A 14649-nucleotide genomic window follows, 5' to 3' on the forward strand; every position below is an offset into this window, starting at 1 on the left:
TGCCGCCGCGCCCGGCCCCAGCGCCCACCGCCTGCATGTGCCCGCCGTAGCTGCCTGCCCAGCCCGCAGCCCGCGCTCCCCGGAGCGCTGGAGACCACCGCGGGGGGCCCCTTCTGCCCTCTGGAGAAACGGTCTTGGAGGTATTGATTTTGGCGGTTGGATTTTTCCCGTGGATCTATCAATTCACAATTCGAATTTGGAAGAAAGAAGGAAAACATGACGTCTCCAGCCAAATTCAAAAAGGATAAGGAGATCATAGCAGAGTACGATACTCAGGTCAAAGGTAAGGGCTTTGAAAAATAGCATAATACATCTCTGTAGACCATGGAGACATACATTTCCCTGATTTGCAGGGTGTTCATTTCTTTGGGTGGAGCAGGTGGGGGCAGGCTGACCCTAGAAGTGGTTTCCTAGGTGGGTCTGCGCCTCCGAGGGATTGTCCGTGGCAGGGGCCATAGGCTCTGGAAAGGCATTTTCGGAGTAGACTTTATAGTTGTCTGTAGGGCTGGTCATTATTTTGGTAGTCTTTTTCCCCAGGCTATATAGGATGGGGGAGGGGCGGGAGGTTCTTGGAGAGAAAAGGCGGCAATTTGCCTCTGGGTTGTCTGGGTCAGGTTTCCTTGAAGGACAGCTGAAATCTGACAGGTGTTTAGGAATTTATTTCAGAGGTTGAAGAGGCATCCAGGCAGAGAAAGGCAGCCTTGAGAAGGTGTACCATTTGGAGAGCCCTGGGAGAGCCTGGGTTTTTTTTCTGATGCACTATATCCAAACATGGTATTTGCTATGCCATCAGGCGCAGAAAGTCTGTAGCCACCTTGGGTGCACCTTCCACCTGCCTGGTCTCTGGTTGCCTGCATTCTGTCTGAGATCCGAGAACAGAAAGGATAAGGTCACTCACACCCAGTCTCCACCTTCACCTAAACCCGAATGGAGTTGGGATGTTCCTGGGTGGTGCTGATTCTGGAGAATGGGAAGACATAATTGTTTAACCCTTCTGTGCTGTTGTCTTCTGCTCCAGAACACACACGTTTAAAGGCCCTCATACCTCTGCAAAATTATGAGGGGTAAAGCGAAATGTGGACCCAGAGAAAGCAAGGGACCTGTCGGCACCTCTTTTGCACTGCCTGACTTGGTGCATGAATCAAAACGCCTTCCTAGACAGCCTTTTTTAACCAGCAATACCCATAGAAGGGGTTCCTGCCTGTTAAAGAGCCTCAGTTTATGGTTGTATAAGGCACTGTCCCTTCCTGGCCAGTCACTAGAAAGAGCCATGTGTCTCTAGCCCATTGAGACCTCAGCTGGGGAGTGGGAGAGGTGGGTGGCCTTGAATGTTACACCACATGGTTGGAGCTCTGGGTTTTCCTTTGTTTCAGAGTGCAGAGGGAGGGGCCCCTCCTTCTTTCCCTGCGCCAATGCAAGGAGACCTTTTCCTATCCTAGAGGACTTGGGAAGGGCCATGCCTCCCCTCTTAGGATTGCTGCGGGTGTGAGTAGGGCAAGAGTTTGAAATGGGCAGCTGCTTTATCTCTTGGAAGGTTGGATGGTAGTTTGAGGTCCATGTTGTGCCTATGTCATCAGCTTGGTCCATGCTGGAGGTACCCTGAAGGACCTTCTATCCACTGGGCTGCAAAGAACTGCGGGAGCTGACTGATGGATAGCTTTAGTTGAGCTGGGACTGGGAGAGGTGTGGCTGTGAGGTATAATTGAGGTCTTGGCCTGTGGTCACTGTTCATAATCCCGGCCTATTTCTGTAAACAATAGGCTACTGGCCTCAGTGTCCTGTCCAGATGTACTGCAGTTTGCTGTTGGAATCCCAGTTTTAACCAGATATGTCATTCTCTTTTTTCAATACGTTCTATTCTTAACTGTTGCCATAGGGAGGAGTGTTAATAACTTTGACTTTCCCAGATTTCTCTCCAGAAGCATTTGACTCAGGTGCAAAGTGATTTCACACATTTATTTTTTGGAAGGTTCAGGACCAATAGGTGTTGAATTGTATCTGCTGATTCTCTATTGGTGAAGGATTTCTCACAAGTGTCTCAAAATTAAACACTCTGTATATTTACAAACATTGCTGTTGGAGATGATGTAGTGCAGTTGACTGGGGTTTCTCTTCAGCCTTGCCACAGGCAGGGAACTGCTTTGCTTTGCACTGATATGTTTTCATTGACACTATTCGGCATCGTAGAATTTTATAGGTGGCTGAGCATGATGTCTTACTCGGAGAATGTGCCCGATGAATGCTTATGAGACTGATTTGAATGGTTGAGTCCCTCATTTATAGCTGAGGCAAGTGGAGAGAAATTAAGAGGCCTGTCCAAGGTCACACAGCTAGATGGTAGTAGATCTGAAACTAGAAGCAAGTTGTCGACTCCCAATTATCTGTTCTATTCTATTCATATTTACTATGAAACGTCATTTGACCAGAGTAGGGTCAATGTATCATTGATCATATCAGAGTAGGGTCAATTAAAAAGCCAAAATCTATTAATGGATCATAGTAGAAATAGTGATAATAATAGATTATATTTTGTGTGGTCATTGTGTTCCAACCTGTCCCAAGTGCTTTATAAGAATTGTCTCATTTAATCTTCACTTAAAACCTGGAAGTGAATCCTACTTCATTCTCTATTCACTGCATGAAGAAACCGAGGCCTAGAGAGGATAAAGAAGTCCTTCCAAGGTCACATAGGCAAACCACAGCAGCGGGACTCCACTTCTTTATTCATCAACTAGTTATTGAGTTGGAGAAGGCAATGGCACCCCACTCCAGTACTCTTGCCTGGAAAATCCCATGGATGGAGGAGCCTGGTGGGCTACAGTCCATGGGGTCGCTAAGAGTCGGACACGACTGAGCGACTTCCCTTTCACTTTTCACTTTCATGCATTGGAGAAGGAAATGGCCACCCACTCCAGTGTTCTTGCCTGGAGAATCCCAGGGACGGGGGAGCCTGGTGGGCTGCCGTCTGTGGGGTCGCACAGAGTCGGACACGACTGAAGCGACTTAGCAGCAGCAGCAGCAGTTATTGAGTGTCTTGAATGGGTTCTGGGCACTGATAATGTAGCTGTGAACAAGACAAAGTCCTCTCCCTCTTGAAGCTTTCAAACTAGAGTCTGTGTTCCCTGTGGAAGATCTTGGAGATCTGTGTTCTCCATAGAACTTGGAGACGAAGGCCCTGGTTTTGGGGTTGGCTCTGCTCCCCTGCTAACTGGAAGCCCTTGGTCAGATTTATGATGTTTCAGCTTTTTATGGGCTGTGCGGGACTCATAATGCTGCCAGTCTTACTTTTTTCTACAGACGCCAGGATAAAAAAGAAAATTAATTTTTTGGTCTGATGTTTAAGAGTGCAGGTTTGTGAGTCAAAGGGATCCAGGTTTAAATCTCAGTGCTGCCCCTCGCTTGCCTCGTTTCTTGGGCTTGTCACCTGACTTGTCCAAGCCTCAGGATACTGACTTGAAAAACAGGCAGCGTAATACATGTTTCCTAGGTGGTTGTGAGAATTCAGTGAGATAGTGTATCAAAATCATTTAACACAGTATCTGGCAATTGTAAATGCTCAGTAATAGTCAAGTGAAAGTGTTAGTTGCTCAGTCATAGCCAACTCTTTGGGACCCCATGGACTGTAACCCGCCAGGCTCCTTTGTCCATGAGATTTCCCAGGCAAACCACCAGAAACAGTAAGGTCTGCTTAATTGGGATGAACATTCAGTCCGCTCGCCTTTTCACTCCCAAAGTGCCAGCTGTAATGGTAAGAAAGGAGTCTTAGGAATAAAACCTGGGTTCTAATTTCAGTTCCTCAGTAGTAATGAGAATACCTTGGTTTGATCTCTTACTGAGGACTGTTTTTCTCTCTGAAAAGTGAACAGGTAAACTGTCTAACTGTTGGTCGCCGTTGTTCTGTGTATCTCTGGCCAGAGTCCGGAGTCTTGCTTTCAGACAGAATGGTTTAAATCAAGAGGACCCTTAATGGGCTTTGGGGAGCCCTGCCTGTCTGTGGTTTTGGCTCCCTTTAAACCACCTGCTTGCATGTGCCCTGAAGGACTTCTGAGACTGCAGCCCCAACCCTACCCCAGTGTGGTTTTATGAGGGGCGTGCCTCCTTAGTCAGCCTGCCTTGGAGCTGCCTTCTTAAAAACCATCATTGTTTCTGCTTTGTGGGTGTTCAGATTCCTTTGAAAGTTCATGCCTTTCAATCTCTAACTCGAAAGCAGTAATATTCTTAGTACTTGTACATGGCTCAATTTACAAAGTGCTTCGTATACATTAATCTCTGGAAATTCTTGACAGATTCATGGTTATAACCTGAGGCCTTTTGGCCTCTAGTCTGTCAGCTTCTTTGGGGATTGGAGCAGCGAAAGGTGGTAAGGTGCGGGGCATAGCCTTCACGAGAGGTGATAATCTAGCTGGTATTTGGATGAGCTCACCTCATGGCAGACCCTCCCAGCTATTGTCCTGACCTTGTTCAAGGCTCCTTTCCTATACCCTCTCCATACCTTGAGTTTTTACATCCCCCAGAAAGCTTGAGATCGACAGTTAATGCAGATATTCCAGGAGGAATCATCTGAAACAGAGTGGCACTGTGTGTTGAGCCGTCAAATTCTCTTTCTTGAGAACATTAGGGGTCTTGTCTTTTTTTTTTTTTTTTTTTTTTAATGTCTTAGAAGAACAGTGTGTGTGCACCGCAGAGCTGAGAAGTGAAATTTTGTAATTTCCATCTGGAGCATTTTGATAGAAAAGCCTCAGGCCTTTGCCTGGAACAGTTTAACCCTTTCAGGACCCTTTCAGAGCAGATGAAATTTAAAACTCTAGACATAATGTGTGTGCACACACACTCGGGCATGTGGATTGCTGGTATTTAAACAAGCTTTTTCTCTGGGGAGGTGTGAGTGGTTCTTCACTCCTGCCAACAAAGGTCTTTTCAGAAGCTTCTTTCCTCCCAGCCCCCATCTCTCAAGGGAGCTTTAAATATAATCAGTTTGTGAAAAGCTGCAGTAAAACATCTCGTTGGAATCCCCAAGCAGATGCCATCATCTTCCTGCGAGATGATGGAAGGCACCTCTTCCGTTGCTCAGGGAAGATAGGACTCTGTGGTAAGGTGAGCTCCTGGAAAAAAACGAAGCCCTTGCAGAAAGTCTAGTCCTGCACTCCGTATCTCCAAGTTAAAAGGCCCTGGAGGAAGGTGGTGGGCAGGGAGCTGGGCCTGCTGTGTGCTGTGCAGAGCAGCAATGGTTAGAAATGGGGTTCGTGAGGAGTTCTTAACTTTTCCAGTTTCAGGCACTCTCTTGAGGAATGGGAACAGAAGTTTCGTTTGGAGAACCCCATCTGGTAGTTATGTACCACACAGGTTGAAAGCCTGGACAAGCCCTGATCATTGCTGTCATGAAATTTACAGAGTCTGACTTGACCCTGCGATGTAGGGTCCACACCCTTTTAAAATCAGCAGGTGCCTAGCCCCTGACTCATAAACGCCCACTGTTCACTGGACATAAACGTGGGCTGCCAGTGGCACCTGTAGAGGACTCCTTCCAGAAGAGAGGTTTTCTTCACGGGAGTCATGGTTACCTTAGAGCCTAGACCTCTGAGGTCTTTGTTGGGAAAATATAATGTCATGTTGTGTGGAAAAAGAAGTTGCTATTTTGATTTCTACCAGCAATAAAATTCAAGTAATGGCCTTTTGGGGAATCTGGGAAAGTTACCTCAAAGTTGTTTGATTTAAAAATAAATAATGAGAGCACTTAAAATGTTTCTGAAAATTACAAAATGACACCTTTACTGATTTTGCAATAATGTATAGGAACTCTCTTCTCTCTCTCTCTCTAACTGTGGTGAAATACACATATCATAAAATTTACCATCTTAATGGTTCTCAGGTGTACAGTTCAGTGGCATCATTGTTGTGTAACCATCACCACCATGTATCCACAAAACTCTCCAATGCAGAGTTGAAACTCTGGACCTATTAAACACTAACCATCCCCCACCATCTCTAGTTGGTGACCCTAGGTACCTGTGTCAGTGTAACGTATAGTATGTATCCTTTTATGACTGGCTTATTTCGCTTAGCTTAATGTATTAAAGGTTCATCCATGTTGTAGACACTTGTTCATCCTTGTGTCAGAATTTCCTGCCTTTATATATGTGTAATCCATATTTTAAAATTATATGTATAATGTACATTTTTAAATCCAATCATCCATCCATGGACACTTGGATTGCTTCTGCCTTTTGGTTATTGCAAATAATGCTGCTGTGAACATAGATATATTCTTATTTTTGAAAAATCTTGTCTACACTGAAGTTTTACAGGCTGCATATGCATTTCTACATATTAATCACTTGTCTCGATTAAATTTTTAGTTAACATTAAAAAATACATATTCATATTTCCATATTATGAATAAATACATATGTTCATAATATAAGCACTGTATATTAATAAAAATTTTATACCTTTTAATAACTACATAAGTGACTAAATTTTCATTATATTTTTAACAACTTTATTGAGGTTTAATTGACATATTATAAACCACACATGTTTAAGGTATACAGTTGATAAACTTTGACATATTATTTCCCTATGAAACTATTACAATAAAGATAAATGAATGAAACCACCAGAAAATGTCTTCATCATTTTGTGTTAATAAATGAATAGTATAATACCATATTATAGAAAGGACATTAGGCTAAAAATTAATAAGTAAAAGCTGAATATTACCAAGTTTTAAAAGGTAATGAATAAATGATGATCCAAGCCACCTAGATTGGTGCCTGGAAATTTTATTTAACCTTAGTAAATAAAAACAGTCTCACAGGGAAGTGGAGTTAATAATTGTGTCGCAGCCATTACTGTGTGTTTGGGAGGGGGGATACAGGATAAGGGAAGAAAGAAAAAAAATCTTGGATATGTTACAGGTTGAAGCTTGACAGTATCTCTTTTCCTATGGTCCTTGCTTAACTAGTTCCCTAGGCCCCAGGCCTCCTCTTCTGAGGGGTCACAGGTGAACCAGATGCCAAGGGGAGGGGCCGGGAGCCCCCTGGGGAGATCTGCCCAGAATTGTCTGAATATGGCTTCTTTCCCCTAATGACTGATTCCCTATTGTCCGTTGAATAGAGACTAACTTTCCAAGGTGAACATTACTTGGTCCTCAATACAGCTGCAACCTATCATTTCAACCATACTTTTTCATTTTATTTAAAATGAATTAGAGGCCTGTCTGGACTATTTGCCGTTCTTCAGATGCATATATTATTAACTAATATTTTGCTGTTTGTTTGGGGTTTGATGTACTTAATTCTTATACCAACTGTGGTGGTTTAGTGGTTTAGTTGCTAAGTCACGTCCGACTCTTGCAGCCCCGTAGGTTGTAGCCTGCCAGGATCTTCTTGCCCATGGGGCTTCTTGGGCAACAATACTGGGGTGTACACCAACGGAAGGAGGAATATATTGTTATTATCCTCCTTTGCTGCTGAAGAAAATGAGGTGGAAGATTCAGTGGCTCACCCAGGGTCTGTAGCTGGGGAATGACGGAACAGGAATTAGAGCCTTCGCCATCACTGGAGCCAAGTCTTTCTTCTTTTTAAAAAATATTTATTTACTTAATTTATCTATTTGACTGCACTGGGTCTTTCTTGCAGTACATGGGATCTTCAGTCTTTACTGCAGCGTGCTGGATCTTGTCTCCTGACCAGGGCTGGCCCCTGGGCCCCCTGCATTGGAAGTACAGAGTCTTAGCCACTGGGCCACCAGTGAAGTCCTCCTGAGTCAAATTCTGAGTGCTGTTCTCAGAATACTTCTTTATCCTGCCCAGCCCCACATCTCCGCCTACTGAAGCCTCACCCTTCTAATAAAGCCCGGCTTTTCTGGGATGCCTTCTTTTTTCGCACTGATGAGAAATGACCCCTCTCTCTAATTCACTCACTCACATAGCACTATAGTTTATACTGCCTAAGGTTTTCAGTATTTGTCTTTCAGTCTTCTCTCCCAGGCTTCTGGTGGGAATGTTTTGAGGTTTGGGAGTACAATGCAAAGAGCATAGGCTTTGAAAGTCGCCCTTAACAGGAATCATGTCAGCATCACTGCCTTCCCCTACATCCTTGTTCACTTAACTTCTCTTTCAAGCCTCCTCTTCTGTGACATGGAGATAATAAGACCTACCTTGCTGGTTTATTCTAAATGTGTGTAAAATTCCTAACTCCGTGTATGGCAAATATTAAATGCTAAATAAGTAACTCTTATTATGTGGCGGGAGGAGAGTCCCTTCAGATGGAATAGGGTTGTAGCCTAAATGGTGGCTCTTGGTATATATATATATATACTGGCTATAATGATGAACACATAAATGAATGACCTGGACTACTGCAGGTAATACTTAAAAAAAATAGTTTCTTAACTTGATCTTAACAATAAATCTTGCATAATACCACCAAAGTGATTTTTTAAGAAAACAAACCAATTGTTCTGCTGAGGTCATAGCATGAAAGACTGTTTACATCCGTCACTGCCCACTTACCTTGCTCACATTTCATACTACTAGAAGGCTAAACTGCCTCTCGTTTCCTTACTGCATTGTGTTATTTCATGCTTCATGCTTTATCCGTGCTGTGTCTTCTTTTGGAATGGGTCCTTTTCCTTGAATCTGGAAAACTTATCCTTTAAAACCCAGCTCAGATGTCACCACCTCCAAGAAGTCTTCCCTGCTTATCCCTACTCTGCATAGTAACGCTGGGCAGGATTCCAAGCAGGATTCCTTAGTGTTTCTGCACGGGGCTGATCAACCTACCCTCAGCATCTTCTCAGCAGTTTCTTTGCACCTCTTTTTATATTGCACTCATCATATTACACTGTAATCCCTTCATTTACACCTCATTATTTACAACTAGCTGAGTACCTTGTGGACAGAATTGTCTTTTATTTGTTTCCATGTTTCTGGGCATGGAAATGAATAAATGCTTATAGATTGAAAGTGACCCTTTTCTGCATGGAGGTTGGATGTGGTAATGCCAGGATGCCTTGCTTCTGCATTTCTCTCCCTACTCCAATAACAAACCTTCTCCTGTGTTAATATTATTTGAAATTCAAAGTAGCTTAAGCATTGTGAATAATATCATTAGACAGGGACAGGTACAAACTATATGGTGCTATGGAGGCTCCCCAATGAGGGTGAGTTTTCCTTATTTACTTCCTGCTCTCTCCTTTTAGAATCATGGCCCTAGAGCTATACTTGAGTTCTTTAATCATGTCTCTTTCCTTAAAAATCTAGGAAAATATTAACTCTGAAATTCCAAAGAGTTGAAAGCAAAAGTAAGATTTTCTGTAATTGAAGCAAAATACATTCTCCATTTCTCCAGGATTTATTCATCATTCAAAACCAATATTCCAAGTCTAAATTTGAGAAAGTTTAGGTGTGTTTTGACGAGGAGTTAAAACCAACTTGACCCGAAGAGGAACTACTGGGATACTTCTTTGATGCATGGGTTTGGAGAGCTGCTGCCCCATTGGAAGCAGCTGCATGATCAATGGTAAAAGGGCAAGAAAGGGACAAACAGAAGAACTCTCCCCTCTGGTTTTGCAAGTCATTTGGTATTAAGTACGCTTGACTTTATTTATACATTGTGAATGAAGGGTTGTGAACTTGGAATATATATTCGTGAGGAAGGAGAAGCAGCTGGGATGTGCGCCTTCTCCATTTCTGTGGGTATTTTAGGATGCCATCTGTTAGGGAGAAGGCAAAGCATTTTTTTTTTTTTTTTTTTTTGACCTTTCTTCTAAAAATGTACTAATCAGCAGGCAGGTGACCCAGAAGGCACTGCGAAAGTTGAGACCTTGTCTGCTGCCTGAGCCCAGACTCTACCTTTCGAATCAAGTGTGATGGATAGGGTCTGAGTGCTCTCCCTAGAGAAGGTGACCTCACCAGCCATGGGCTCCACAGGAAGACACAGCCCAGAAAACAAAGGGGGCCAGCAGCGTGAGCTGCCTCGGGGCCGGGGATGTGCCAAGAGCTTTGAGAAATACATCCTGTTTCTGAAGTGTGGACAACAGTTTCTCCAAATATCAAACCCTCTTGGAGATCTGCTCCTTTCCCCGCTAGTGTTTTCCTTGTGTTTATTTGTTTATTTGGGCCGGGGGTTGAGGATAGTTGATAGCAGTCAGAGTAGGCTGCTCTTTGGGAAAGCATCTTGACTGAGGTACCTTTTTTGGAGCAGTATCTTTTGGGGGCCATGACAAATTGAACTACAGGACTGCATGGTTCCCTGGGAAACAGTGCTGGATTTGGAGTCAGAAAGCCTTGGTTCTCGATTGGCTTTGCCATTTCCTGCTGTGATTTTGGGGGTCACTCACTTCAGGTCTCAAAAGTCCTAGTTTCCTCCTCTGTAAAAGCAGGATAACGATTCTCGGCCCTGGCTGATGATGATGTTGAAGATGACTGGCAATTGTGTTTTAAGTGCTTTCGTTGTTGTTTAGTTGCCAACTGCTGTCCAACTCTTTAGCAACCCCATGGACTATAACCCACCAGGCTGCTCTGTCCATGGGATTCTCCAGGCAAGAATACTAGAGTGGGTTGCCATTTCCTTCTCCAGGGGATCTTCCCGACCCAGGGATCAAATCCTTGTCGCCTCCATTGGCAGGCGGATTCTTCACCACCAAGCCCCCGGGTAAGCCCTTTAAGTGCTTTAGGTACAGTCTTAACTCATGAATCTCCCAGCAGCCCGATGAGGTAGCTACTATTATTATCCCCAATTGACAGATGAAACACAGGGAGGCTAAACAGCATACGCCAAAGCATACAGCTAGTCAGTGACAAAGGCGGAGTGGGGAACCAAGCCGCCTAAACACTGTTGTGCGGCTCCAGTGAAAGAATTCATTTGAAATGCCTTTGAAACTGTGAAATGCTGTAGACGTTTAGTTGATTGTTCTCATTTCCTAGTATCTTAATGCAAAAAAAGGAGCCCTAAATGCAGTGGTCTAAGTCTCTGCCTAGTATACACCTATTTGATTTCTCATCTAAGAAAATAAAATTAGAACATTTCTAAGGTCCTCCCTAGCTTTCATGGTTCATTATTTTTGCTTATTTAAGACATTGAAGATGACAGTTTTGCCCCTATGAAGCAGGCACATGTGTAAGTACAAAACCCATTGTATTCTCTGAATGACACTCTCCCCAGTCTCGGCTTGCCGTGTCTGTGTGGCTACTGCGTACCCCCAGCGTAGACCCCTGTGGTGGCTCACCCAGGTGTGAAATTGAGGGGAGGGGTAGTGACTTGAAGGGCTTCCCTGGTGGCTAAGATGGCAAAGGATCCATCTGCAGTGCAGGAGACCCAGGTTCGATCCCTGGGTCGGGAAGATCCCCTGGAGAAGGAAATGGCAACCCACTCCAGTATTCTGGCCTGGAGGATCCCACGGACAGAGGATCCTGGTGGGCTACAGTCCATGGGGCCGCAGAGAGTCAGACACCACTGAGTGACTAACACTTTGATAGTGACTTGATGGGCCCATAGGTGGGCTTGTGATTGGGTTACTAGGGACAGTAAATGCTCTAATCAGGACAAATATAGTAAACCTAGGGATTCCAGTAAGCTCAGAAACTTACAAACTGAGAAAATCCTCTCCTGATAATAGTTTTCCTCATCAATGTTGGTGGGCCAGAGGTGGAACTTGTATAACTCTTGGTATTATAGTCACTTATGTTTTGTGCAAAGCCTGAATTTAAAAGAAAAGGAAGTTGGGTGATTGTCTCTAATTAAAATTAAAGAAATAAGGAAGTGAGAGATTTTTAATTCCTGACATCTGGGCTGGGGCAAACTAGGGGAGGTAGTGTGGATGTGGAACTGAGTGGGCTTGATGCAAACATCTGGGCTTTGGGTAAGTGACTTCAGGCTCTGCCAGGATACAGGACGGCCTCTTGCATCTTCTGTTCCTCTCCATATGGTAGGCCCTTGCCAATAAAGGGATTCCTTTGAGAAGTGTGATAAGGTATGCTGTGATACAGAATGGAAGTGTTTCCACGATTATGCTTGTTTTCTCTCCACCTAATGAATAGGCTAAGTAACAGTCTGTTGTTTTAAAATGAGTACTATTAATAATGATGACAGCTCATATTTTTATCATTAGGGCGTTTAAAAAAATATCATTCACAGGGAGGGAGGGCTGTGGGGCCATGGAGCTGCCCCGTGTTGGATGAGTCCTTCCACCTTTGGGATTCTCAGCTATAAAGTAGAAAGATAGATTTCTGGTTCCTTGCTTCATCATTTTTAGGACATATGATCCAAAGTGGTTATCTGCAAATGAGTTGGCACACTGAGGTTTCACACTGATAGTTGTCCTGAGAGAAGGCTAGAAACCAGAGGACAGATATCGTAGTTCTTCCTACTTATTTCTCCTACCTCTGGTTTACAGTTTCATCTTTTTTAAAACATTTTATTGGAGTATAGTTGATTTATAATATGTTAGTTTCATGTGAACAGTGGAGTGATTCAGTTATACATATACATGCTCATTCTTTTTCAGTCTTTTCTCATATAATATGATTATTACAGAATGCTGAATAGAGTACCCTGTGCTATACAGTGGGTCCTTGTTGATTATCTATTGTATGTATAGGTTAATCCAAAATTCCTAATTTATCCCTTCCTACCATGTTTCTCTGTTGGTAATGATAAGTTTACTTTCGAAATCTGTGAGTCTGTTGCTGTTTTGTCAGTAAGTTCATTAATATCATTTTAAAAAATTAGATTTCACATGTGAGTGTAAGGTTTCATCTTCAAATGACATTAATAAGCTTTGTGTTTTAGACATCCTTAGAATCACTTGTGCTGTATCTCTTGATCTCGTATTTATTCAGTGATTTGTGGTGATGTAAGTTATCTCCGCTTTTTGCTGTCAGCAATTTTAAACAAACACTGAAGCATTTTGGGTAGATGATATCTGCTGCTTTGATTACAGAGGTTCTTGATCTGGATATTTTAAGACCAGTGACAGCACAATTTTAAAACACCTAGTCTTTAAACCCAGCCTTTGAAATGACCGCAGTGCTCACGCTGCCAGTCTGACGTGGGTCGCTCAGTTCGTCCTTTCTGACGGTGCATGTGTGCCCATGAGATTTCTCCCACTTGGGCCAGGGAGCAGGACTGCTGGTCCAGAAATGCTGGCTCTTCGGGATTCACCAGCAAAAGGTTAATCATTATCCAAATGAAAACAAACCTCCCAAGTTTTTAACCTTCCATTGCTTCAAGTCTTCTTGCTCCTCACAGGAGACGATGCGCGCGTATGCACGCATACACGCATACACACACACACACACACAAACACAAACACATACACACACTCTCTCTTAACAAAACTCAGTGTAAAGCGATCTCATGTTCGTGAGAGCTGGAATTACTTGGGAGGGGTACTTGTGTTCTGCAGGCTCAGTGGGCATGTTGTGAAAGCAGGGCTATTTGGCTTGTGGAGATTGAAGATAAGACTGTGATATGTAATTGAGTAAGAATTTGAAAAATTATCCGATAACATTAGGAGCAACAGAGCACTTGCTTGTGTTATTATTTTTTTTTTTTTTAATGCTTGAAACTATTTGGAGGAGGAGTAAGGAGCTAGCATTGTTTTCAGGGCACGGGAACCCCCTCCCCACCCCACCAGCCACACCTGTTTGCCTAGGCAGAGAGTGTGAGGTCTCTGAGAGATCCTGACAGATCATTTAGTACATTCTTCTGGCCCTGGGCAATTCTTCAGTCTAATCCTGTCAGGAAAAGGTCTGGCAGCTAACCTTTAAAGTCTTTTCCAGAAGAGTACACCGGGCCTACCTTTCCATCTTGTTCCAGTGACCCAAACTACAAACGGTCAATTCCTTTATTTGCAGAGCTTGAAACAAGATTTAAAAAAGGAGGCGATGAACTGAACTCATGCTTTTGCTTCCACCGCCACACCCTGTGGACAGCTGTTTGCTTCACTTGGGTTCTCAGTATCCAGGGGAAGGAGGAGGTGATTGAGGAAACTTTCACGGTGTTGGCTCGTGGCTGCCGAGGTGTTCTTCTTCCCAGTCCCCTCCCCTCCTCAGTGCCACCAGTTTGGGCTCACCTTGTATTGAACAGGAAATCATGAGCTAATTTCAACCCAGCATCCATTTATTGAGCACCTAGTGTGTGCTCTGTATATGCTAGGTTGTGGGCATATAGAGGTAAATAACAGGGTTTTAGCTTTCAAGGAGCTTCAGCCTATTAAAAGGCATGGACAGATCATACAAATAGGTGGTAGGACTACAGTGGAGGGATGTGGAAGGCCCAGAAGGGAGAGAATAGTCTGACAGTGAGTAACACTGATAAGGCTGGTGGGGGAGGTGGGGAGGGAATGGATTGTGATTACCTCCTGGTGTTAACAGAGCACTTGACATTCTGAGAAATGCCTTCCACGCTTTATCTTATTTAACCTTTAACTGGTACCATATAGCAGGGCAGAGTGATTTCAGGCCTTTTTGCTTTTTGTTTTCTGGGCTTTGCTTAAAATACTCTAAATAAAATATTTTGAGATAATTATACATTCACATGCAATCATCAGAAATAATGCAGAGATTGCATATACCTTTAATTTAGTTTCCCTCGATGGTTAACACTGTAAAATGATAGTATAGCGTCACAGTCAGGACGCTGA

At 43.5% G+C, this 14649-nt stretch overlaps 1 protein-coding gene across 3 annotated transcripts in view; it reads left to right on the plus strand.

Moving 5' to 3' along the window:
- Positions 1–216: 216 nt before the first annotated feature.
- Positions 217–14649, plus strand: part of SRGAP2 (SLIT-ROBO Rho GTPase activating protein 2) — a 251041-nt gene continuing 236608 nt past the window's right edge. For all 3 annotated transcript variants that reach the window (XM_052653414.1, XM_052653415.1, XM_052653416.1), the window contains exon 1: positions 217–283. In XM_052653414.1, coding sequence (XP_052509374.1) covers positions 217–283 — 67 coding nt within the window. The remainder of the gene's footprint in view (positions 284–14649) is intronic.

This window comes from Budorcas taxicolor, chromosome 16 (assembly GCF_023091745.1).
Source record: "Budorcas taxicolor isolate Tak-1 chromosome 16, Takin1.1, whole genome shotgun sequence".
Taxonomy (NCBI): Eukaryota; Metazoa; Chordata; class Mammalia; order Artiodactyla; family Bovidae; genus Budorcas; species Budorcas taxicolor.